The sequence below is a fragment of the Cydia amplana genome, chromosome 2 (assembly GCF_948474715.1).
Source record: "Cydia amplana chromosome 2, ilCydAmpl1.1, whole genome shotgun sequence".
Lineage (NCBI taxonomy): Eukaryota > Metazoa > Arthropoda > Insecta > Lepidoptera > Tortricidae > Cydia > Cydia amplana.
The window spans coordinates 14667686-14695358 of NC_086070.1; the positions used below are offsets into that span (position 1 = coordinate 14667686).

The window sequence follows — 27673 nt, forward strand, 5'->3', positions numbered from 1 at the left end:
TCAAATATTTATTTGAATTTATTTTGAATGATTCTCCAAAGGATAGATTTTATCAAATTTTTTTTTATTAAACGTTTTAGAAATCCATTAAATGAAAATTTGTTTATTTGTGTTACTTATCAAGATTTCCGCTTTCGTTTCGATAGTTTTAACTACATAAAGTGACTAAATGAAACTTGAAGTCGTTTAGACACAATTAAGCAAATGCGGAAATTGTGGATAGACTAAGAGTTAGTAAGAATACGAAAATTGATCAATAAAGTCCAAGTTAGAGAGGTCATAGATTGACGTTATCTCAGATACAGAGGTAAATTCCTATAAAATTCTAAAAAAACAATTAGGAAAATGTGATCTTATAAATACAGTCTCACTAAAAGAGGTAAAATACACTCTCTGTCTCAGTTATAGAGGTAAATGTGACTATAAAATTACAACAACTAATCCCAGTTATAGAGGTTCGTTTTTTCTCACTAACAGAGGTAATTCAGTACTAAAGTGTCGGGACCGCACCATGAGTCCCAGCTATAGAGGTTTCTCACTTATCCAGGTCCCACTTAACCAGGTTTCACTGTACTACCTATTACCTAATATGTATCAAGGGCTTTAGCTAAGTTTTTTACATAACGTGCCTAAACCTACGTCCAACGAATACCCGTGAATGAAGACTGCCAAAAATTATTTATAGCTTATATTTTTTATACTTTTGTAATAAAATACCCAAGAACGAATATTGTTTAATTTCTGTGTTTATGAATTTCGGAACTATAAATAGGCTAGATGCTCCATTTAATAAAGGTACATGTCGGCAAATGTCGGTCTAGTCTACGATGGCAAATAAGACAACCAGTTAACATTAATTATAGACGTATAGGTTTATTATAATATTTATAATATGAAAAATCATATTTTAATAAAATCCACTAAATGTTACTTCCCTATATTCAATTCACTCAACAACTTGTCAAACACGTCATCAGTGTCATTATTCTTGTCGGGCATGAAATCATCCATGAGCCCATTCTGAAACTCACCGAAATCATTGTCAGCCAATCCGAGTTCCGTCAGAAGAGTCAAATTGTCAGTCTTATCGCAGTCAGATTTGTCGAAGTTGTCGTTTTTGGTAAGGTTGTTGGTCTCAAAATTAAAGTCGTTGTCAATAGACAGCAGATGTTGGGAGGAATCTGTTGAATCTTTGTCTTTAGTCTGTCTTCTGTTTGTCACGGGGACATCTTTGTCTTCATTTATGTCGTGATATTCTTGAATTTCTCTTGCATATTCGATATCGTCTTCTTCTTGACTATCCTGCGAAAAAAAACCTTGATAATGTTACATATTCCAAAATGCGTACCTAATACTAAAAAAAATTCGGATTAAACACCGGCAAAGAGAGGGTCATCTCTAGATAGAGATGCCAGGCGTTTTAATAATTTGTGCTGGTGAAATAAATTTTGGAAATAGCTTCTGATAATTCAAATAAATCGTTCGTTTCGTAATCGTTAAATTTATTTTACCATAAGTACCTACGATCATTACGATTTATTATTAAATCCCATCAAAAATGGGATTTATTTTACCATAAGTACCTACGATTTATTTGAATTATCAGAAGCTATTTCCAAAATTTATTTCACCAGCACAAATTATTAAAACGCCTGGCATCTCTATCTAGAGATGACTCTCTCTTTGCCGGTGTTTAATCCGAATTTTTTTGCACCTTTTTACATGTAATGTTTTTGATGGGATCTCATCTCTTTTTGTAGGCAGTCCTTCTTTTCGGGTACATGAGTACATGAGTAGTATGAGTAGTATGGGTATGAACCCATACTATGTATACACATATCATAACTAAACATATCTTCATTCATACTCACATCGTACATCGTAGGTAGTGTACCTTTACTTTACCTACTATTTGTAGGAACTGCAACAGTAACTTTGTAATATCATATATTTATATGGGATTAAAAACTTACTTATGCAGTTCTTAGATCTTTAAAACGTGACTGATATTGCAATATTTTTAGTTTTTCCCTTTATGTGGCCATTAAACCCTAATTCTGTACCAAATTTCAGCTCTCTGAGTTTATGGGAAGTACTAGTTCTACTCTGATGATCATGAGTGAGTGAATGAATGAGTGTCATAAATGCGAAACTTTGCTTTCGCTTAACTTCGGAACTAAATGACCTACAGACTTGAAATTTTGGATTTTAAGTATGTGATTATAGCTTACTGGATGACGAAAATTTCTGCGTTCTGGTCTTATCCAGAGGTTCTCAAATAGGGTCCTCGACTCGGCGGCGAAATGGTTCCAGTAAAGGATGGTACGGCAGTGTTTGCTTCGCGCTCGACTTGGCGGGGGCACTGCCGTGCCCCCAGATCCATTAATCATTTTGTCAGAGGGGCTACCGCAAAAACCGAATTTTGCAAATTGCGGGGGTATTTCTCTTTTACTCCAATGATAATATATGGCGTAATTAGAGTGACAGAGGAAAATGCACGCAATTCTCTTGCACATAAATTAAATGTGCATTAAGCATTCTTCCGTGACAAAGTTGTGCTAGCACTTGCTGGCGTCTGGCTCATACTTACTTGGATACACGGCGTCGTGGACTTGTACTGGAAGGCGTTTTGCGATAAGTCAACCTCTACAGGGAATAGAGTCGCATTTTCTTTCAAGTGGTCCACAGTTTCACTAAGAAAAAAAGTTGGTTAGTTAATATTTATTAGTGTCCGACCGAAGGTTCGGTTTCGGTTTCGGTTTCGGCCAGTTTCGGCCAAAAAATCATGTTTCGGCCGTAGTTTCGGTTTCGGCCAAAAAACGGCCGAACCTTTCGGCCGGGCCGAAACATACGCAATGGTACTTCGTTCTATGAAACTAAACTATGTAACAAAGACCAAAAGTTGTGGAACAAGTAGGACAACAATATTAATACATATACAGATTTTTATGTATACAGAAATTAATCGGTTTATTATTAAACACAATTCTACTAATGATGAACGGTCGACGCAGTCTTAAGAGGCTGTCAATACCTAAAACGCGCACACTGTCTAATTGTATCGTAGGTAGTAAATGAGATAGCACTGTCGCATGTTACTGGGCCTGGGCAAGGGAATAATAAGAAAACTCATCATCTTCCTCGCGTTATCCCGGCATTTTGGCCACGGCTCATGAGAGCATGGAGTCCACTTGACAACTAATCCCAAGAATTGGCGTCGGCACTAGTTTTTACGAAAGCCACTGCCATCTGACTGACATTAGAACCGTTTAATGGTGATTTTAAGACCAATCTTTGTAATTATTTTCTATCGAGCCGATGTCGTTCAATCATGTATCGAGTGCGACGGTCTTAAAATATAATAAATATTAATATAGGTATAAATATATTTTTTGCTTTACTAAATCAAATAGTTGTTCTTAAAAGAGGCTACCTGCGGTTTTCATCGATTTATGACAAGTTTTGAATCGTATCTCCTACTTTTGCACTACAGATAGATTTTTATAAGACAAACGGCTATCGGTTCTTCAATCTTTATCTCCACTATTGTCTACCGGATTTTGAAAGAAATTGATAGTATTTTATGATTTTTTTAAACATTGTCTAAAAGAACACTTTTTTTGTATCTAGATTGCTGTGAAGGAAACGAATTCTACATATTTGGGTTTGTCTTTGACGTGTCGTAAAACGTGTCTAGGGTTTTAATTTTAAACGAATTAACACAAAAGTTATGGCCAGAAAATCAGTTTTTTGGCCTTAAATTGTTCAACTTTGATGCCAAATATCTCGAAGACAATGAACTTTGAAGTAAATGTGGAATACTATATCTTAAAGCCGTTGCTGTTAATATGATAAGCTACAAAAAACATAAGAAAACTAAGGGATTCAGATCGAAGGTCATTGGCGTGGCGGAGCCCCTTAAGTAACATCAATTTCAAGGACATTGGGTGTTGACAGCCCCTTAATATGAGTTTAAAAGCGGTTTTATGACATTTTTTCCACGATTTTAACAAGTCTTCAAAAGTTTCGGTTTCGGTTTCGGTTTCGGCCGAAACTAGAGCCAAAGCCGAACATTCGGTTTCGGTTTCGGTTTCGGCAAAAAAACATGTTTCGGTCGGACACTAATATTTATACGTTAGCATTTAGCATTCGCCTGTCCTGCCCATTATTAGTTTCAAGCTGGATCTTGATAGCTTAGTGGATGTTACTACAAACCGGGGTAAATTAGTAAAAAATATTTGTGTCGGTAAAGATCTCGGATAGCTTTTTACCAACACTTTATATGTTAGTAAGTAAGTAGTTGAGCGCGGTGTTTGAATAAATGTTACCTAACTCAAACCTAATTATCAATGAACAGACAGCCGGTAACACTTACTTGTGATAAACGGCTAAACCCTGTATAAATCGCCGCAACTGGTAGGCGACGTCCTGCGTTTTCTTGTTGTCCAATAATTCTAACTTTACTAGAACATCAGAACGCAGCCGCGCAAATCGCGCCCTGGCATCTTGCCGGCACCTCAAGATTAACCTGAAAAAATGCTTTGTAAGAAGTTTGCTGCTAAATGCAGTTTAACATGTTCAATCTTAATCTAAATAGAAAAGTGTCGAGGAAACGTAACCATCGTAGACTCGGAATGGTCTTGATCCAACATAAAATTGAACCGTAATTGATTGAAGAGAAGACCTTTGTCCAGGAGTGGAGGTCTTCCAACTGAAATGATGACGTTTATGAGTATACCTATTCATATTTGCTTGTTTCCACCTTGTACGAGCCGTGGACGGATTAGCTCGGCTCGAAATTTTTCGAGTTCTAAAAAGGCCCTTCTCTAGTAGTCAACGTCTTTTGACATTTGATGATAACTTGCCTATATTCGTAGTTGCCAGTCTCCACCCTGTACAAGGGCTCCTGCAGCGCGTTGTATCCGTACTCCTCATCATCCATCTCTTTCACCTTGAGGCAGTACGACAGGTATTCGAACTTCGTGTCCGCGTATTTGCGTATCGTCAGCTTTGTGTCTGGAATGGCTTTTGTTAAGTACGTGCCCATGTCTGCTAGAATCTGGAAATGGAAACTCTTCAATACACAGCTGTCTACGCTTATCTACCAGAGTAAACACCACTGATCTTTGTTCTGTGATGACTATTGACTTTCTTGTCGGCAGATTTTCTGGTTCACTAACATAAGTGCACCTAGGTATTCCCTTGATTTTCCCAAATAGTTGAAAGAGAAGCATTCTAGAAATGTCAAAACCAAACGCTAATGCGTTCCTTCAGTGTCAGTAGTAGTGCTAAAGGAAGAATGCACCTTTGCGTATTCCTGAGTCCTGACTACAAAGTCTGAGAATATTAGGTAAATTACCAACTTACAATGTTGTACGCTAGCAGCACTCCTTCAGAGTTCTAGATGTTTAAATATCAATGATAGTCTCACCGGTTTTAGCGCCTTAAGCATCTTAATACCATCCCGCTCCAGCAGGCGGTGGTACTGGCCGAACTTGGAGAACGCCTCCGAGGCGCGCGCCTGTGGTTCCCGTACGCCGATGCCCGAGAATATGTCGCCTAGCGACTTATACGTCTGCAGCAGGTCGAAGTAAGCCTTCAGCATCCTGGGGATTGGAAAGTTGGATGTCGGTAGTTTTTTTTACCAAAGTGTAATAGGTACCAACTAATATGTGTTTCGACTTTGCAGGAGCACTTTATGTGTGAGTCAAATAACTTAACTCAAAACAAATTCTAGTAACAATTTCCTAAAGAGGAACCCGAGGTAGATTTATAGCAACTGTAACTAGTTTTTACGAAAGTGACTGTGAAAGGTAGCTACACTTAATCTGACGCCATGAATTTGTATTCGTCGTCACCAGCATGTCTATTACTGTTCAATTACCCATGTCAGTGCTTTATATGTACCTCTTCGCATGTTCGACGAGCCTCTTATACGTGGTCTCCGTTTCTCTCAGCTCGTTGAGTTTGGCGACCAGAGTGTCGTTGCACAGTATGGCGCGCGACAGGCCGAGCGCGTCCGCCGCGCCCGAAGACATGTTCTCAACGAGCCGGTGCTTCATCTTCTTCATTATTATGTCTAAACTCTTGCCTTGGCGGGGATCGGCGTGGAGTTTGTTGTAGTTTATTGTTACTTCATCCTGGAAACAACATCTACCATTAGGTACGAGTACATCAGAAGTAACACATATTTCGAGGCCTTCTTTTTATAGGCTGTTATTAAAAAGTGCCGCGCACTTTATTGTTAATTGTAAGGTATTGCAATGACAATTTTGATCCTTAATGAGGCTAGCTGCTGGTGTGTTTTTGCACTACCTCAGGAAGGCACGTGCATTCATTGCATTCTTCCGCATCAACCGTTAGTCAAATGCTTTTCCGGAGCTTGATATGCATGAGTAAATAGTACCTAAATAATAACTATCAATAGAATAGTTGTAGAAATCATATATTATTTTGGTGGCAATCATTTTCTTAAACTCATTGCTCTCTGTCATCGACTAGGCACATTGTATATAGTCTATATGTATAACCATAGAGAAAAAAATACATAGAGTGCTCACTCCATACATCAGTTTTAGTACCAAAAAGACTATTAGCATCTAGCATCGAGTAGCGGAACTATCAGTACTACTACTTGACAATAGATGTAGCACCTACCGGAAAGTCTTATGCTGTTGAGATAAGACTTTCCGGTCGGTGCTATATCTATTGTCAAGTAGCAGTACTGATAGTTCCGCTACTCGATGCTAGATGTAGACACTGAAATTAATAGTCTGAACTGATGTATGGAGTGAGCACTCTTGTCTTTATTTCTCTATGGTATGACTAATCGATTGACTCTCTTGATTGTGATACAATCGGTGACCTGTCGCAATCAGTTTTAGGATAGTTTTCAAAATATGTATACTGTACAAATGACATTTACGAAGAAATACCTACTGCAGGTACGAAAAGTAAAACACGAATATAAAAAGTTTTATTGTCAATGGCATTAGTTATTCATTAAAATGTTTTCTGTCCTCTGTCCATGACTGATGTTGACATGTTGATGTGTCGATTTTTTGGCTCGATTAGTTTTAATACTTATTTCACAACGTCAAGAGACCTGATGCAAACCACGGAGATCCGTAACCGGCCATATCGCATACCTTAGCGGCTTGTATCATCTTGGCGACCTCCACCTTGGTTTTGCCCTTCACGGTTTGCCCGTTCACGCCCACCAGCTCGTCGCCGCTCTGCAGCGTGCCGTCTCTTGATGCCGGGGTATTGTCGAATATCTGAAACAGTTATTATTAGAGATGCCACGAATATTCGGCAACTATTCGGTATTCGGCCTATTCGGCCACTTTGCCGAATATTCGGTATTCGGCCGAATGTTGCCTACTATTCGGCCGAACACCGAATATCTGTTGCACCTACTTAAAAATAAAAATTGCACAATAAAAATAACCAAAAACTATGTAGGTATATTTAGAATGTGTTCTTGGAAAGTTGTTACATACGAAGACCATTTTTGATTGGTTGGTTAAAAAACATATTATTTTTATCATGAGTCTGATTTGTTTGACTCTATTCATTTATTCTGTTCAACAAAAATATGTATTAGCTAACGTCATCTAACGTTGAGCTTTGTTGGCGATCAGTTTTCATAATAATTGTGACTAAAAATGTTCGTTTGTCATGCCGAATATTCGGTCACCGAATATTCGGTATTCGGCCGAGAGAGGGGCCGAATATTCGGTATTCGGTATTAGGCCGAAACCACTATTCGGGGCATCTCTAGTTATTATGGGGTATAATACTATAAAACTGCCTAAAAAAAAATTACTACCACCTTTAAAAGTTCTGATACGGTCTTAAATTTATGCTACGCATATGTATGTTATGTTACATTCGAAAAGTCATATAGGTAATTGTTTACCGTACCTCGTGCAATAAATTAAAATTCTAACTGGTTTTCTAATGTCGTAGGTGAGGGTGGGGAGGGTCGATCCCTAGGGGACACTTGGTAATCTTCATTTCAAGTTTAACCAGACGTCGTACAATTTTTTACGCTAGCAACACTCATTCATTCGTTCCTAACTTCACGTTCTGTCATGGCGCCGTTTGGAACAAGTCAGTGGTTTGCAAATGGCGGACGGTGAAAAAGTTGCTGCATGCTTTATTTAATTTTCGGTAAGTTTTAACTGGATTTATTAAGTAAAATGTGATAGAAATGCTGTTAGTGAGTGTGCTTATTCTATTTGTTGTTTATTGAAGTGTTAATTAACTATGATTTCATTGAAATACGCGATCATAAGTTTCGGTCACGGCACGTTTTATAACCTGACTATGTATGGGGAGACTTTGTCTTTTTCTTTGGGGGAGATATGATCCTGGGATCATGTCACCCCTAAAGGGATCAAGTCTACCTGGTAATGAACTAACTAAATAAAGAAAATAAATTAATAAATTAATAAATAACAAAACGATTCATAGAGCTGTCATGTTTTTTTTTTGTTTTAGGAAATCATGCCACGAAAATATACGACCAGAGAAGGTTCGAAAAAAAGAAAACCGATAGATAAGGAAAGACTAAAAAATGCTGTATCTGAAGTATTAGCTGGTAATACCGTTAAAGGAACTTCAAAAAAATATGGCATACCTCTCATGACCTTAAAACGATATGCGAGAAAGCAACAAGCATCGACAGAAGAAATACAATATGAACCTAACTACAAGCGGTCTCAAGTATTAACTGACGAAGAAGAAAAAGATTTGGTAAAATATTTAGAGGAAGCTAGTAAGTTGTACTATGGCCTTACTCCGAAAAATGTCCGTACTTTGGCCTATCAGTTTGTGAAAAGAAATGAAAAAAAGTTTCCTGACAATTGGGAAGTTAAACAAGAGGCTAGTTATGATTGGTTTTGGGGATTCATGCAACGCCATAATGAGTTGTCACTAAGGAAGCCAGAGGCTACGAGCTTGTCAAGAGCAACAAGCTTTAATCGACATAATGTTCAAACATTTTTCGGAAATTTAAGAAGCCTGATGGATAGGTACCAATTTGACCCACAACAAATATACAACGTTGATGAAACCGGACTAACAACTGTTCATAAGCCAAAAAAAGTTGTAGCTAGTCGAGGCTTAAAACAAGTATCTAAAGTTACATCTGCTGAACGAGGACAGCTAGTCACAGTCTGTTCCGCAATTAACGCAATTGGAAATCATTTGCCACCTTTTATGATCTTTCCTAGAAAAAACTGGCAAGACAGGATGATTGATAACAGTCCTCCAGGAACCAGTGGCGCTACGAATCCTAGCGGCTGGATGAATGCTGTTACGTTTTTGCAATTTTTAAAACATTTTCAAAAACATGTGCGATCCTCCAAAGAGAACCCCAGCCTCATCATATTCGATAACCATGAAAGTCATATAAGCATAGATTCAGTGCAATATGCCAAAGACCATGGGATTCATTTATTGACCATACCTCCACATACATCGCACAAGCTGCAGCCCCTGGACCGCATATTATTTGGAGCTCTGAAGACTTATTATAACACAGCCTGCGATGATTGGATGGCTTCACATCCTGGGAGGACAATTACAATATACGACATCGGCGGCTTATTAGGAAGAGCGTATCCCCTAGCCATGACCCCAAGAAACATCACCAAGAGTTTTCAGATCACAGGTATTTACCCTTTAAATGCAGACATATTTACAGATGATGAATATTTATCGTCGTATGTGACAGATCGACCCGATGAGTCACACAATACTGAAGAGAGAGAACCATCTTCTGCTCCAACTCCAACTGTGGATCAGCAAGACAATCCCATAGAGCCATTTACTGACGCAGGTGTGACTCAAGTCACACCATGGCCAAGTCAATCTGCAGTCGCAGATTTAGAGCAACATGATACAAGAGAGAGAGAATCAGCTCTGGTTCATACGATTGTAAGTACATCGATCACTACTAACCGCCCAACTCCAGCCCAACAGGACGTTCCCGACAAGTTAGCCACAGACGCAGACGTTGTGATCGATATGCAGATGCAAAGTACTACGGACAGAGAGTCATCTCCTGTTATTGCGCCAGAATTGCCACTTGCAGAAGGCAACTCCATCGCGGTTGTTACTTATGATAATCCAACCCACGATTACCAAACTCAAAGTTTGGCTCAGCAATGCTTACAAGCCGTTAAAAAAATGTTATCTGCTACCCGTCCTTCTGGAGTTCAAGGTAAGGCAATGCCTTTTGATACCAATCTTGCTCATCAACCCGCTCTCCAGCATTCTTCTCCAGGCTTTGGTAATCTGCGTATAACACCTGCACGTGATGACCATACCGTGCAAAAATCTCCATTAAACTTAACTAAGCCGTTCACTGTAACAAGTAATCAATCTGATAGTCTTCTTGCAATTGCGACAAATTCTGGGCTAGATGAACAACACGCTTTGGAAAACTCTTCTACAAATGCTGCGGTTAACTCCAACAGCACGTTTCATGCTACTTTATCTACACCCGCAAATATTTCAGATACACTTTCAACTTATGTAAGCCCAGTCATGATTCGACCGCATCCCAAGGCAGGACCGAGAAAGAATACAAATAAAGGTAGAAAAAGAGGTACGACGAAAATATTGACGGACACGCCTGAGAAAGAAAATTTAGAAAAAGAGCATCGTGAAAGGGAAGAAAAGAAGCGCAAATTAGTAGCTGCAACAGTAAAAAGAAATTTAGGAAAGAAAAGCATGGATAAGCAGAAAAACCTTCCGAAAGCGAAGAAACAAAGAAGAAATATTGTAGAAACGAGTTCTGACGAAGAAAACATGATCTTGCCACCATCACCAGACTCTGATGCTTATACATTAGAAGATGATTTAAACGAAAAAAGTGAATCTGAAGAAAATGATGATGGTGATGATGAGAATGTTAATATAGGGGATTGGCTTGTGGTGAACTTAACATCTAATAAAAACCTGGTACACCGTTACGTAGGCCAGGTTACTAAAGTGCATTTAGCGAGCTTAGATGTCAAATTCGCAAAAAAAATTGACGATAAAAAGTTCAAATGGCCCGAAAAACTTGATGTTAGTCTGATCGGAAAATATCAAGTAGTAAAAAAGCTTCCTCCTCCCCAGTTCAAATCTTCTTCGAGACGCATAGGTTCGTTTGAATTTCCTAAGTCACTCAGACAGTTTAATATTGCGAAATAATTGTTTTGTACATCAAAGAAAATGTTAATAACATACATAGGTATATATTTTCTTAATAGTTTTAGTTTTGAACGTTAATTTTTGTTAAAACTGATCTAAATGGATGAGACTGCTTGCTCAAGTAATTTTAAGCTTAGATTTATGTTTTGTTTTCTTTCGGTAAAATGTTTCTGGAATGTTGAAGTTTTTGAGAATATATATTTGTGATACGAATAAGTCAACTTGTTAAAATAACCTTTAAGGTTTATCTATATAGTTTGATGTTTAAAGCCAAATACTTAGTAATTAATGATGAAGACTGATTAATATACTGTGACTAAGTATTAGCTATTGTTGTTGTGATTATTACTTAGATGTTTAATTTGGCAAATAAGGCATTTCTAGACTGTTAAAACGTTTGAGATTATACTTTTACTTGAATGTCCAAGGGTGGTAATGATAAATAAGAGCAATTGACAGTAATAATTATGATTGTTTGGAAGTTCGTTTATAAACAATTTAACTTTTTTATTATTATTAAGTATTCTACAGAAAACTGTACTTGTTAGAAGAAATTTTATGTTTGTTACCTACTTCTTTTTGATATTTTTAACTTTTTGATGGCACAAAATGTATTACCAGTATTGTGTCCTTTTTTCTAAAATAAAACCAGTTCCTTTTTTAAAATTAAAAGATTACGGATCATTATGTGTTTGATTTCTTAATAGATTAAATTCCTGTTGATTAACTCAATACATTAACGTGAAATCAACCCTCAAAGTATGGCATTGTCGCTTAAAATCTATTTACCATGTGTCCCCAAGCATGGGAGACTTGATCCCTTCGCATCAATACATCTTTTTGGCGGAAATATAATTTCTAAGTATGGAAGATACAGTATATATATGTTCGTTTTGTGTTTTCCTAATTCTAGATGCATTCCTACTTCAGATTCGGGTTATATAATCAGTGAGAATCTGGTATGGGGAGACACGGTAAAAATCTATTTACCATGTGTCCCCAGAACCTGGGAGACTTGTTCCCCCCAGGATCAAGGCTCCCGACCAGGGGTAAACATGTCTCCCTTATACAGGGGACACATGGTAAAAGTCTACAGTATGGCATTTCTTTAAATAATGGTGTAAATTGTAGCACAATTATCTTCTAATTCAAAGTATTAATAAATAGATAAATTCTGAATCGTATGGTCTATACAGCTTTTCAATACTGCTAATGGTTTAAAAAATTCAGTCCAAAATCAAAAGGGGTGATCAACCCTCCCCAGTTTCCCCTACACAGTTGCTTGTAACGCGTGGTGGGGCAGTCATGTGGTTCATTATTTTTAGGGTTCCGTAGCCAAATGGCAAAAAACGGAACCCTTATAGATTCGTCATGTCTGTCTGTCTGTCCGTCTGTCTGTCCGTCTGTCTGTCCGTCCGTATGTCACAGCCACTTTTCTCCGAAACTATAAGAACTATACTGTTGAAACTTGGTAAGTAGATGTATTCTGTGAACCGCATTAAGATTTTCACACAAAAATAGAAAAAAAAAACAATTAATTTTTGGGATTCCCCATACTTCGAACTGAAACTCAAAATTTTTTTTTTCATCGAACCCATACGTGTGGGGTATCTATGGATAGGTCTTCAAAAATGATATTGAGGTTCCTAATATCATTTTTTTCTAAACTGAATAGTTTGCGCGAGAGACACTTCCAAAGTGGTAAAATGTGTGTCCCCCTAACTTCTAAAATAAGAGAATGATAAAACTAAAAAAAATATATGATGTACATTACCATGTAAACTTCCACCGAAAATTGGTTTGAACGAGATCTAGCAAGTAGTTTTTTTTAATACGTCATAAATCGCCTAAATACGGAACCCTTCATGGGCGAGTCCGACTCGCACTTGGCCGCTTTTTTAAAATGATGAATAGCGCAAGGCCTGAATGACAGATAGATAAAATACAGATTCTTTTTAAAAGTCGAAATAGGAACAGGGAAGTTTTTACTTTATTTGTAAGTACCTAATAAAAAAATGCTACGTAGGTAACTGGTACCTATTTCATTGCTCACCGATAAATCGTGCTATGAGGAAGACAACTTCTTAATCGGCGTGCAGTTCAATGCACGCTACCAACTATGCCGTTCCCACTGACAGGGAAGGCATCTAGATTGCAATCATGGCAGTTTTTATGGATTATGATATAACTTTTCACACTTTGTATCCAGCCGTTCTACTATGACACACTTTAATTAGGTAGGGTTAGTTGTTGATCAATGAAACACTAAAAGTTCAAGCCTTTCTATCTCTGGTTTTTTTACAGTTACGAGTGTGACATTTCGCATGAAGATAAACAATTTAGTTGGCTATCGTATGGCATTCAAGGTTTCTACTTATCTTTAACAGTTTCTGTATTGTAAACCTTTTTTTGAAAAATGAGTTTTGTTTCATTGTGTACTTGTGCATGTTTTCAATGAAACACTCTAATTTTTACAGTGAAACAGATGTAATATACAGGGTGTCCCAAGAAGTAGTGATCCCACCAAAAACATTTTCATGTAAAATGTTGCCAAGACGAAACCATAAGGCTCGCACTGACAAAAAGTTACCAGATCTCTTGTAGAGCCAAGCTTCTAACTCTACAAGCCCTAACTTCACAAACTCTACACCTTAGTCAAAATATGTGGCTTGACCGTTTCGCTACTGTCACATGGACGTAAGGTGAAAAATGTATTCACTAGGTATTCATTATTTTTTATAATACAATAGTTCTTGGAGTAACGAAACGGCCAAGCCACATATTTTGACTGAGGTGTAGAGATTGTGAAGTTAGGGCTTGTAGAGTTAGAAGCTTGGCTCTACAAGAGATCTGGTAACTTTTTGTCAGTGCGAGCCTTATGGTTTCGTCTTGGCAACATTTTACATGAAAATGTTTTTGGTGGGATTTCACTTCTTTTTGTAAGTTGCTTCCATCCCCTAATTTAAAGGGTTGCGCGTGTGATTTAAGGTACTATTAAAAATCCTGAAATACGTACCTCGGGGCATCTTTTATACAATCTGCTTTTTACTGATTCCCCATACAAACTTCAACCCTCTTTTTCCTCTAACGCCCTTTTCCACCCCCTTTTCACCCTTACGGAGTGATTTAGGGGTTGAAAACTATTCTATGCCATTCCCCATTACAAAAACTATCTACATACCAAATTTCAACTAAATCGGTTCAGCGGTTATTGATTTCCCATACAAAATTCCACTCCCCTTTTCCTCCCCTTAGGGGCAAAAGATTTCAAGTTTTTGAATTTTTTTGTTGTTTGTGTACTAATACTATCTTACATACCAAATTTCAGCTTCCTAGGACTTCAGGAAGTACCCTAGAGGTTTTGATGATCAACAGTGAGTCAGTGACGAAATCGGGGTTTTTTAGATATGAATAAAATCTTAAGTATAAGAGCTATGCAATTGAAATTTTTTATGTTTAATAAGTCCACTATTGACACCATATCCCGAGAATTTTGTTTATCTGGTATAATCCAAACCCAAGTTATGAGGGTTCAAAAAAAACGACGAAGCACTTCGAGAAAAGGTAGGTAGTGCCCTTGCGCTTCGCTTTGCTCGTCTTGGCGGGGGCACTACCGTGCCCCCAGATATACTGAAGCTGGGAGGTAGAGGACCTAGAGGGCTATCTGAATCACCCCCATGTATGTTCCGCGATTTTTCGTATTTTCGGAGTTATGATTTTTTTTAATTTTTCACCTATCGCCGAGTACGATGAGATTTTTATTTATGGTGACGTGAATTATTGCGGTAGATGCTTGATTTTTTTTTGTGTGCTAAGCTGATAGATAGGCCAATTCAGTATGGTAACTGTTCGCAAGAAAGCTGAATTGAACCTTCGCAGAGACTGGCAGCTTATAATTTTATCTATAAAAAAGTTAGCGTATCGTCTTTTGTTTTTTTTCCGTGTCAAATTTTATATATTCATTTACCGTAAGAAAGATTAAACCGCTTATTTTATAAATTGGAGTTTTTTACTGCTATAAACCCGTTAGACCCGTAAACATGGTCCACACGAACCGGGTGTAAATAAAGGAACCAGAACTTATTGAAAGACCAAAGGGAAATACCTATAAAATACCAATTTTGTCACTGTACTGTGGATGTTATGACTGCCGAGGCTGTGATGAAGAAATTCACCAGGACATCGGAATCTGCCAGTGTTGAGTGTGTTAGGATTTATTATTAGGACCAGCACTCGTTATTAAGGTATAAATAGGTAGGATTTATATAGTGAACTCCAGGTTAGTGAATATTTTATTGTAAAGTGTACCTATTTGGTAGTTATTAGGGTCAGATTCATTGTAATTTAGTTCGTTGTAATTATTTCAAATGTGATATTGATTATTGTCAACGTAACCTCTGACCGTTAATTTGCCGTTATTCGTGTACGCTTATTCTATTTACTCGAGAATATAGTCATATTAGTCGTAGATTTCATTTGATCTGTATTGTGGATTAATTTTAAACAGGAATTATTACTAGAGATTTTTAAATAATAATTCTATGTAAATTGTTTACATTCAAGGTCTACGTACACCAGCTTCCCAAAAATGGTTGATGAAAAGGATTTAGTTCGCAAGAGAGGCAGTTGCAAAGGTCAACTCACCTTATTTACTAAATACCTAGGCCAATTGGAGGAATCATCATTGACTCAAGCTGAAGCTAGTCAACTGCAGTTGCGTATAGGTAAGATTGAGGCATTGTATGAACTTTATGATGATGTACAGACACAGTTAGAGTGCAGCAGTGATAATTTGGATGCACATATGACAGAGCGAGATGAGTTTCAAAATAACTACTTCTCTGTACTTTCGCGGGCCCAGGACATGCTCAGTAATTTCATTAAAAAACGTGACGAGTTTGAGTCATGTAGTAATCGTGGGTCGCGAAGTGGTGCAAATAATCGTAAGCTGGTTAAGCTGCCAACTATTCAGTTACCGAAATTTCAGGGTTCGTACGAGAATTGGCTAGGTTTCAGAGATACTTTCACAAGTCTGATTCATTCTAACGATGATATCGATAACATTAATAAATTTCATTATTTAAGAGCATCGTTGGAAGGATCTGCGGCCTTGGTTATTAATTCTATTCAGTTTTCTGGGAGCAATTATGAGGTGGCATGGACACTCTTGTGTGAGCGGTACGATAACAAAAGGGTGCTATTGCAAAACCATGTATCTGCTTTGTTTAACATCGAGCCAATCACCAAGGAGTCGTCCGTGCATTTAAAACGGCTTATAGATCACGTAAACAAAAACTTGAGATGCCTAGAATCCCTAGGCGAGCCTGTCAAACATTGGGACACGCTCCTTATTCACATGATTAGCAATAAATTAGACGCTACGACATTTCGTGAGTGGGAGGAACACAAAGGAAGCTTTGATAAGAATGTACCCATTTCATTTGATATTTTTATCAATTTTATGCGGAATCGTGCAGATTTGATTGAAACCTTAGAGTTATCGAGCGCCTCTAGCGCCGGTCAATCTAGTCAGCCGGCTAAAATCGCATCTAAACATAGGGTTTTGCTTTCTACTCAACCCACTGAACCCTGTGTCACTTCTCAGTCTCAAATATGTCCGAAATGTAATGGTGAGCATAGCTTAAATAACTGCTCTCAGTTTCTCGCGTTAAGCAATATCGAGCGGCTTAATTTGCTGCCGAATTATAAAGTTTGTTTCAATTGCTTCCGACGAGATCACTATGCAAACCATTGCAAGAAGGCAGGTTGTGGAATTTGTAAGCGCAAGCATAATGCACTCGTTCATGTCACAGAGCATAAGCATAAAACGGAATCAAGTTCGTGCGAGCGGCCCGCGTCACCGGCTTCAACGGCGTCGCCGCCGGCTGCCGCCTCCGTCCCTGTGTTATCGGCTCGCATACGAGTAGCAACTCCACATTCGAATGCATCTGAACCAGACGTCGGACTACTAACCACTGCATTAATTAAAGTATATGGGCATGACAATCGCGAGATCATAGCCAGAGCAGTTTTGGATAATGGTAGTGCGTCTTGTTTTATGACTGAGAAGATGTGTCAGCAGTTAAATTTACATACTAATCAAGTAAATAAATCGATTACAGGCATAAACAAATTAAAGTCTCACGTAGGTAAAACGTGTCAGGTGCCAATTAAATCGTTAGATGACACCTACTCGACTTATTTAAATTGTTCTGTTTTGCCATCAATATCTGACGAGATGCCTTATCAACAGATAGACATATCACGAATGAATATTCCGTCTAACATCTGTTTAGCTGATCCTAACTTTCATAAGCCATCTGAGGTTGATATCTTAATTGGGGCTAACCTGTTTTGGAACTTGTTAGGGTCGCATAAAATTGAACTAAGTGATGGTCAGACGATACTATTTCAGACTAAGCTTGGGTACATAGTCGCAGGCCCAACAAACAGCGGTCAAGTATCGGCTCCATCGCGTATCAATTGTTATTTTACGAATGTCGCCTCTTGCGCTATTAATAAATTGCTTGACGATGAGACTCGAACCCAACTCATGCGGTTCCAGCAGTCTGCGAAGGGCTGCACTAAGCAATCTCATCATTCCTCGAACAGGAAATTGGATAGAAAGCATTTAACTAAGGTTTTCACTAGGCAAGAAGATAAAATATTCTCATATATGTAAATTTAATGTTAAAGGAAACCCCTAGTTTTTTGGGGATTCTATTTATTAAATACTAATAATCTAGCACAGCTATTATAAGTTACGCTTTTAAATATGTAAACTCATTAGTGTACTGTACTTTGGCTCTTAGTAGATTGAGACTTGTAAAACTGTTATATAGCCATTTTTCGTATGTTTTCGTACTATGTTAGGCACATCTACTGCTAGCAGGCGACTTAACCAGTAATATTTTACTCGTACTTGCTAGCCTTACTCATTATTTCAGTTGTACTGTACATCATTTATGGGTGCATGCAGTGTGTCTTAGACTTACCTATCAAAGCGCAGCTGTAATTCGCAAGCTAATGCTGCAGCTAATGATAACATTATTTTTCATGTCAGTTCTGCATGTCTTTCACATTGAAATTTCATGGGAAGCTGGGGTAAAGTCGACCACATTTTATTTAAAGAGTGCTGAGTATTGTAAATATTGTAATATTAATTTTCGTCAATGAACTCAACACTGTTTCGGTTGCCACTTCCCACTGACTTTGTATTTCGTCGCACACAGAAGAACTGCTGCCATTTATTTCAAGGATGCTGCAAGGTGGCTGCAACCACTCCATCGGTGACCGTCCTCTCGTCGGTGCCGGTTCATGACCTCAAGGAGTACGCTACATTGGCCACTTTAGTCCATCAGCGTTAAGCAGTTGCGTCAGCAGTCAGAACGAGCAAGAAGTCTTGAAATCTACCACAGAGACTGACTAGCGTTCTCACTTACTCGCTAAGAGTTTTTTTATAACTTGACGACCTGGTGCTGGTCGAGGAGAAGGTGTTAAATTTACTTTAAACCTACCCCATTGAACTCAAGCTAAGTCGCACACCCGCCGGTTCAAGTACAGACACATCTGCAACAACTCGGCGGCCCGCTGTTATAATGTACTTGCTTCCTGGATTGAGCAGTTTGGGTTGAAAGGGAAGCTTTCAACGCCCGGGGGCATGTTCGCAAGAAAGCTGAATTGAACCTTCGCAGAGACTGGCAGCTTATAATTTTATCTATAAAAAAGTTAGCGTATCGTCTTTTGTTTTTTTTCCGTGTCAAATTTTATATATTCATTTACCGTAAGAAAGATTAAACCGCTTATTTTATAAATTGGAGTTTTTTACTGCTATAAACCCGTTAGACCCGTAAACAGTAACATTTACTATCGTTAGATCTTTGAATAGAATTTAAAAAAATTTAATGCCAAGAAAAATAAAATTACCCAGTATGGTTTATTTTTTTAAGCGCCCTTGAAGTTGTGAACATACTGGGTAATTTTATCTTTCTTGGCATTAATTTTTTTTTTAATTCCATTCAAAGATCTAACGATAGTAAATGTTACCATACTGAATTGGCCTATCTATCAGCTTAGCACACAAAAAAAATCAAGCATCTACCGCAATAATTCACGTCACCATGAATAAAAATCTCATCGTACTCGGCGATAGGTGAAAAATTAAAAAAAATCATAACTCCGAAAATACGAAAAATCGCGGAACATACATGGGGGTGATTCAGATAGCCCTCTACGTCCTCTACCTCCCAGCTTCAGTATATCACTACTTCTTGGGACACCCTGTATATAGTCTACCATGAAACATCCTTAATAAACATTTAAACGTTGTAATAAATAAGTTACATTAATACATACATCCTTTCAATCAATTAATGAGAAAGGAAAGGAGAATATAGTGGTAGGCTGAAATTTGTTATTTATAAGGTTTCCGAAATATGGAATCGTTATAAGATTGCTGAAATATCTAAAAGCGAAAGACTTGTTTCATTGTACGCACACCTAAGTTTCATTGTGAATCGAAAATCTGGTCGGCACTTACAGCATGCTGCGAGAAAGGCGCCTTTTATGTCCACGGAGCATGATTACCAACTAGGTGGACGCGGGAGGGTTTTAAGCATCTCCATGCTCGATATCATACACTTTCTTGCGACATAGTGTTTATAAACGACTGTTTCAATGTTAGACATGTGACCTTAACCTTGCCATCAATGAAACATTCAACATATAAACTATCCTATCTCAGCCATTTCTAAAGTTAAGTATCTTATATTTTGTCATATGATAGACAAATTATTATCAATTTTCATGGTATTTTAGTTTCACAAATTTCGGACATAGTCTTTAATTAATTAAAAAAATAATGAGTTTGTTTCATTGTGTACTAATACTGGTGTTCAGTGAACATCATGTTTCATTGTTTACTACATAAAAATGTTTCATTGTGAGACTAGGGGGTGTTTTTTTAATCAATTAAAAAAAACTGCACCAAAGAGTGAAAGAAATTTAAAAATATTTAGCTCCAAAGTAACTTTAATACACATAGAACACAACAAAAAATTAAATAACGTCAAAGTAGACTCTATATCTTGGTAAAAAATTGCGAAAAATAAATGAAAAATATTACTTTTGTCGCACGAATTCACAATAACGCTCGTAGCAACGTGCTCCTTCTCCGAGGCGCGCTCGTATATTGGGAAGGTGCTGGGGGTCCCTGAGCCTGCCCTTGCTTGACAGACGGCACTAGCTGATAACACCTAGTTTCCGAGATATCGCAAAGTTTCACTGTGTACGACTGTTTCAATGTTCGACAAGTGACCCTACTTAAATTGTTCAAGCAAACTTCCATCACTTCTACTAAAGAGTGCTGGATGTTGACTAAGCATAGTATTATAATACTAGATATCTACACTATATATTTTTATATAGGTATATACACACAACGTATTCGTGACGTTAGCTAGTAGGTAAATGTATCGTGGCTTAGTTTTTCAATTTAAAAAATCAATAAAAGCGCCAGAAATGTAGCGTCTTCTTCATTATCTTATTTACTAAATATTTAGTAATGTCTAACTTACATTTTTAAGATACTATTTTTTGTTGGATATTGTAAATCATTTGAAATGTAACATCAGTCTCAAAAGCAAATTCAAAAGCGCCTAGACTTTATCGTCCTGTTGTTAATAAATAATAATATAAAATATTTGTACACCGACTTCACGGTAGAATATGATGGAACTTGCATTCATTCTAATTTAAGATCACACCAATGTACCATATTCTGACAAATAAATACATTTCATTTCATTTCATTTTATTTCATTTCATTTCAATAACGAACCTGCACAATGTATAGACAAGGGCACAACGGCGCTCCCCCTCCGATGCTGATGCCTATCAGGTTCTTCTCGTCCTTGGGCAGCGAGACGCTGCCTGACGTCACTGTCATGCCCCTGAAATAATATTTATGATCGAGTCAAATAACCACGTTGATTAATGATAAACATATAATATTTGTTATTGTAAATCCACAAATATATGTTGTCTAAGAAATTTTGGTCATCGAAAAAACGATAAACTAATCAAATCTTACAATTGAAGGGATGTTTACAAAAACAACATAACTGCTTAGAGCGGTTGACACTTTTTTAAGAACATTGTTAGTCGTTTCAGGTGTCAACCAGTGTAGTCAATTATGTTGTTTTTGTAAACATACCTTCAATTAAATCTCTAACCTAGGCTGTAGTGCAAGTACCGTCAGCCGCAAAAGTGCATGGCGACTTGATCAATGAATTCATTCTTAATTTCTCCATTCAATTTCGCAGCTCACTGATGTACATACATAAGTATCTTTGAAACGTGTGTATATGCGATAATATTATGAAACTCATACTAATACCCTAGCGGGGTCTATAGCTAAGTACTGCTTATAGCCAAATGAACATTCTGTAAACACCATGGTTGCAAGAAAATAAATAAAATGAAATGAAATAATTAAAAAGTTTATTTATATCCTAAAGATTTCACACTCTGAATGTGATCTACGAAAATTTCGCAATTCTAAATGATACAGTGTGCAAGACGTTTGGTAATTCCCGTAACGATCGAATGTTGCCCTCTTCTGACCCTAACGTAAGCGTGTGCCAACTTACCAAGGATATATAGGATATACTACCTAACTATTTGGTACTTTCGCTTTCACAAAGGTAGAAAATTACAATAACACACGGCCATTAAGTATGATAAAATGGCACTTAGACGTTAAATGTTAAATATTCACACGGAAAAAAATGGGGTAAAATAAATGTTAGTTAATTTTACTAGGTACCAACAGCAGGATCGACGTTATTAATTTACAAGCCAACTACGAGTATAACAATATAAGAAAAAAAAACACTAAGTGGTGGGATGGATGGTAATAAAAAACTATTTTGTATTTATAGCGTATATTTTTATAAACACTAGCTCTAGCGCTACATTTGATCTAACTGCTATTAGTTGATAACATTCTAGTTAAATTAACACACTCAAAACAAACCAGGTTTCTCATAATCGCGAGAAATAAAACGAACTCACTTACAGTTGTATACCTAAAGTAGATTAAATGTAAGTACATAAGTGTTTTACGGCAGGTTTAACTGTTAACTTCAATTTCACACTTACTATTATTTCAGGATTGCATGAAAATCAGAGAAGTTTTTGAGCAGATGCCAAACGTGTGAAGTGATTTTTAACCGACTTCCAAATCTAAAAGGAGGAGGTTATCAATTCGGTTGTATGTTTTTTTTTATTTTTTTTTTATGTTTGTTACTCCATATCTCCGTCATTACTGGACCGATTTTGAAAATTATTTTTTTGATTGTATGTATATGCATACAGATTGGTCCCGTTTTTGTCAAAACCCAGTTCTGATGATGGGATCCATGAGGAATCGAGGGAACTCCTCAAATCTTAAAGGCACACATATAGTGATTTTTGTATTTTTATCAACAAATCAAGCATATACATTCAAAAAAGTGACATTTGATGAAGTGGAACTGCTGATGATGATCAGAACGGAACTCTTCAACGATGCATAGCACACGTCTGACGATTTGTCCTCTTCGTTATGTTTGTTAAGCAAGTTAAGTTTTTAAGCTACATTTTTGTCAAGCTCGAGTGCTGATGATGGGATCCATGAGGAATCGAGGGAACTCCTCAAATCTTAAAGGCATGCGTATAGAGATTTTTGTATTTTCATCAACAAATCAAGCATATACATAAAAAAAAGTGACATTTGATGAAGTGGAACTGCTGATGATGATCAGAACAGAACTCTTCAACGACGCATAGTTCACGTTTGGCGATTTGTCCTCTTCGTTATGTTTGTTAAGCAAGTTAAGTTTTTAAGCCACAATTTTGTCAAGCTCGAGTTCTGATGATGGGATCCACGAGGAATCGAGGGAACTCCTCCAATCTTAAAGGCATGCGTATAGAGATTTTTGTATTTTCATCAGAAAATCGAGCATTTTCATTAAAAACTGTCGCATTTGATGAAGTGGAACTGCTGATGATGATCATAACGGAACTCTTCAACGACGCATAGCTCGCATTTGGCGATTTGTCCTTTTCGTTATGTTTGTTAAGCAAGTTAGGTTTTTAGGCACATTTATGTCAATCTCAAGTCCTGAACATGGTATCCATGAGGAATCGAGGGAACTTCTCAAATCTTAAAGGCATCCGTATAGAATTTTATATATTTTCATCAGAAAATCAAGCATTTACATTAAAAACTGTGGCATTTGATGAAGTGGAACTGCTGATGATGATCAGAACAGAACTCCTCAACGACGCATAGTACACGTTTTGTGATTTTCAATTTCGATTTTGACTTGGATTGGGCCCCGGACTCCGGACTCGGGCCCGTACTCGGACTCGGACCCAGACCCGGACCTTGACCCGGAAAACCACTATGATACCTAAACTAAATCAACCACTATGATTACCATAAAATGTATACATATTACCAAATAAAGTATAAGCACCGTTAAGTGGGTTAGGCTAATAGTTAGAGAAGTCGGTTTTTTTCTATTAAAGATTATGTTTCATTGTTTACGAGTGTATAGACAGTGCCGGCCCGAGCCCCTGCGGGCTCAGCACGGTTCCATTTTTATCGACTATCACTATGCCCGTCACTTTCGCACTTACATACTTGTTAGAACGTGACATGCATGGTGATAAACGATAAAAATGCGACCGTGCTACTAGGGCTGATCAGGGTAGAGCGAAATCGGTTTTTGGCGCCCTTCGTTGAAGTTTTCAAGCGTATTTTGGGCCCCCGCTACACTCGCATCTTTTAAAACTTTTTTTTTATGTTTTGCCATTTCGGCGCCCCCCTTGCCATCCGGCGCCTAGAGCGGCCGCTCCACTCGCTCTACCCTAGATCCGGGCCTGAGTGTAGAGTATAATAATAATAGTATACTATAGAGATGTACCTACATTGTAGAGTCTGTGCGGAAAGAGAAGACTCTTCTCTGTCCGAACTGACTCTACGAGGGTTGATCCAAAAGTCGTTAGCTGTTCCGGCTCTACCTAGTCTTGCGATTAGAATATTTTTTATACCATTTTCAGGGCTACCTACTTAAATGCTAATTGTGCACTTTAAAAAACGTGTCTTAACTGCGAAATATCGCAGTAAATACTAAAAATGGCTGCGAAACGACTAAGCGTTTTATAAAAATGATTTTAAAGCATCTCAGTAAGTACTGAAAAATACTAGAAATGCCCCGAATAGTGGTTTTGGCCGAATACCGAATATTCGGCCACTCTCTCGGACGAATACCGAATATTCGGCATGAGATGCGAACATTGTGAATCACAATTATTATGAAAACTGTTCGCCAACAAAGCACAACGTTTGCTAGGATATATTTTTTGTAAAACAGAACTAATGAATGTAGTTAGAGTCAATCAAATCAGACCCATGATAAAAATAAAATATTTCATAATCAACAATTGTTTAAAAAAGGGTCTTCCTATTTAACAACTTTCCAGTAATACTTTTTAAATATTAAATATACCTAATTTTTGGTATTTTTTCTGTGTAATTTTTCTTTTTAGTTAGGTGTAAGAGATATTCGGTATTCGGCCGAATAGTAGGCTACATTAGGCCGAATACCGAATATTCGGCAAAGTGGCCGAATAGGCCGAATACTGAATAGTTGCCGAATATTCGTGGCATCTCTAAAAAATACCTCACAATTGTTAATAATATTCATAACGCGTGAGTAGAGCCGAAGCGGCTAACAACTTTCGGACCAACCCTCGTACCTACTCATCGAGCATATGGACGAACATACATCACAAAGCAAAATTAAGGTCCGTTCTCGAATTAAGCAAAAACGCTTGCACGCTCGGCGCATGTCCATTAATATGCTCGATATGGGATGGGCATCTTCGTCGCGCAAGTGGCTACGTTTTATAGCTTTAGGGTCTAGGGCTGGCTAGTAAAACTGGCGATCACACGGTGACAGCTGACTTACAGCAGGTCTTGGTGCTGTATCATGTATCGCTCCCGCCGCAAGTCGTTGAATATGCATTCTGTGTCTTGGTCTATTTCTTGGCCTTCTTTCATCTGTCTAAATGTAAAATATGATTAACAAACTCTTACAAATACGTGTATAATTAGGTAATTAGAACACAAACCTATATTTATTTATTTATTGGTCATTTAAAAATAAGATATCGGGGCAGGAGAAGACCAAGACCAACGAGAATTAAGTAGTTTTATTGTCTTTGCCAAGACGAATATGGCGGGACGAGCTAGACACATATTGTGAAGAGTGGCGGGAGTGTGCGTCGGATAGGACCAAATGGCGGGAAAGAGGGGAGGTCTTTCTTAATTAAGGTAGAAAGGTAAATGTATACAGGTTTTTAATTTGTCGTTATCACACTTGTTCATGCACTTTTTTGGTCATACGTACAGTTGCTCGGGTGTTCACCTTATCTTGTCATTCCAGCTTACAGTTAGGTCACCAAACACTTAGAGAGGTAATTAAATCACATTATTAAATAACCATACGAAATTACAGTAACATGGGTTATATTAGTTGATCATGATCATCCCATATTTGGTGATTGTAATTGTTTTGGAATAATTTTATTTCATGGGAAATAATCTTGATAAGTAGGCCTTGTTTTTGGGGTCTGCAGCTAAAATGTAGAATGTAATAAATGAAATGAATTGGAATTGGTTTATAAATGGTGGAGGTAGGTATATAGGTAGGCTGCGGACTTATCGTATTTTTAATCACGAGTTTTACCTTAACTAGGAAATAAACCAGTGAAACAGATACTTACTCTTTATCAGTATCCTGTGTAATTTCTTTCAATGTTGACTCTTGACTGATGTTGGAACTGAACGAAACATTTTATGAGTTTAAAACAAACCGATTATATAGGTGGTTAATTTCTGATTTTTCACATTCTAATTTTCGTCAACTCACCTTTCTTCTATCGAAACCAAAAATTGCGAACGATTTTGTTTGGATCTCCCTGGTTGTGTAGAAATTCTAAATTAAAATAAGTAATTAAAATATATAAATATTACACTAAACAAGAAATAATGTAGTGTAGATTTAAATATATTTTAAAAGAAGTCTAATTAATGCATATACAAGGTGGAAGTTGCTACAAGGTGCAATAATTCCATGTTAAGTATATCAATTTATTCCCGAAATATGACTACATAAGGGGTTCCCCACGCCAATGAAATTCGATTTGGATCCCTTAGTTTTCTAATGTTTCTAACAGCAACGGCTTTAAGCAATATAGTATCCCATATTGACTTCAAAGTTCATAAGTCTATTTTTTTATTCGGTAGACTAAAATGACATTTCATAGTATGAGATGACACACGATGTTCATAGTATGAAATGTCATTTCAGTCTACGGAATAAAAAAATAGACTTTAGTCTTCGAGATATTTGGCATCAAGTGCGGCTATCTCTGTTTAGTTACGAATTCGTTAGAGTACCTACCTAAGAAATATTTAAAATAAAACAACAATAAGCAATAACAATAGAACAACAGCATCCAATAACACCTTCTTATTAATAAGCGATTCACGATTACTCTACTAACTTTACGAGTCCATATATTTAATGATAATGACTTACTAAAAACTAAAAAAATACTAGAAATTTAACAGAACTATTACTTTCAGGATTAATGAACTATAATTTAATTACTGTTTATCCTCAAACATGCTTCTCGTCATGTACGTGTACATCAACGGGCTGATCCTCGGGTCGTTGTAAGGAAAAACTTGGTTATACTGCCACATATCGCACAAAACACAAACCAACAGTTACACAAACAATATCACTCTGCAACATAAAGGAAGTTCACTGATAACTGCGACTGATAACAAAAACAAGTTTTCAATGCGGGTTTTTCGAATACTTACATTTTGTCTTCTTCGAAAAAATAATCGTCGTCGTATTCCTGCATCGTATTATATCTAATAAATAGTAAATTTAATCCTAAATATGCTTCACAAGATACGTGGCTAAACGTCAAACGGATTTGTCAAACTTATTGATTTTTTCTGTTTGTATTTGCGCGGTAGCCCGTCGGTACAACAGGGATAGCGTCGACCAATCAGAAACCAGGAGGTCCAAATGGCGGGAAACTGCGTTTAGTTATCGATGCGTTCAAGGTTTCTGGGAATTTAAATTTAAATATAAGAAGCTAGAAATTAACTGGGGAAGGTACCCAACTGTCTGACTCCGATTTAATTTATTTTGATATATGTTAGAGAACAGTCTTAACAGACACGTTTTCTTATCTTGCCTAATCTCAACCTATTGGGATGGGAGAATTAATTATTGTCCTCCAAAGTAGGTACCTACCTACTGAAAAGTGACTAAACCCTCTAAATTATGCAACTAGGTATAGAGGGGTTTGTCAAGCAAATTGCTAGCTAATT

The 27673-nt window shown here is 37.3% G+C and overlaps 2 protein-coding genes across 2 annotated transcripts; one reads left to right on the forward strand and one right to left on the reverse strand.

The window, feature by feature from the left end:
* Positions 1 to 891: 891 nt before the first annotated feature.
* Positions 892 to 27272, reverse strand: LOC134658774 (PRKCA-binding protein). Its single transcript, XM_063514416.1, has 12 exons — positions 27152 to 27272; positions 26934 to 27071; positions 26044 to 26100; positions 25227 to 25322; positions 21047 to 21158; positions 7149 to 7277; positions 5908 to 6140; positions 5432 to 5606; positions 4866 to 5059; positions 4376 to 4528; positions 2591 to 2693; positions 892 to 1302 (listed from the first exon to the last, which is right to left on the reverse strand). Exons 2-12 carry the CDS (start codon positions 27026 to 27028, stop codon positions 928 to 930), a joined length of 1722 nt encoding a protein of 573 aa, XP_063370486.1. The 5' UTR covers positions 27029 to 27071; positions 27152 to 27272; the 3' UTR covers positions 892 to 927.
* Positions 15212 to 17890, forward strand: LOC134655371 (uncharacterized). Its single transcript, XM_063510825.1, has 2 exons — positions 15212 to 15487; positions 15772 to 17890. The coding sequence occupies exon 2, from the start codon at positions 15797 to 15799 to the stop codon at positions 17888 to 17890; it is 2094 nt and encodes a 697-aa protein (XP_063366895.1). The 5' UTR covers positions 15212 to 15487; positions 15772 to 15796.
* Positions 27273 to 27673: the final 401 nt, after the last annotated feature.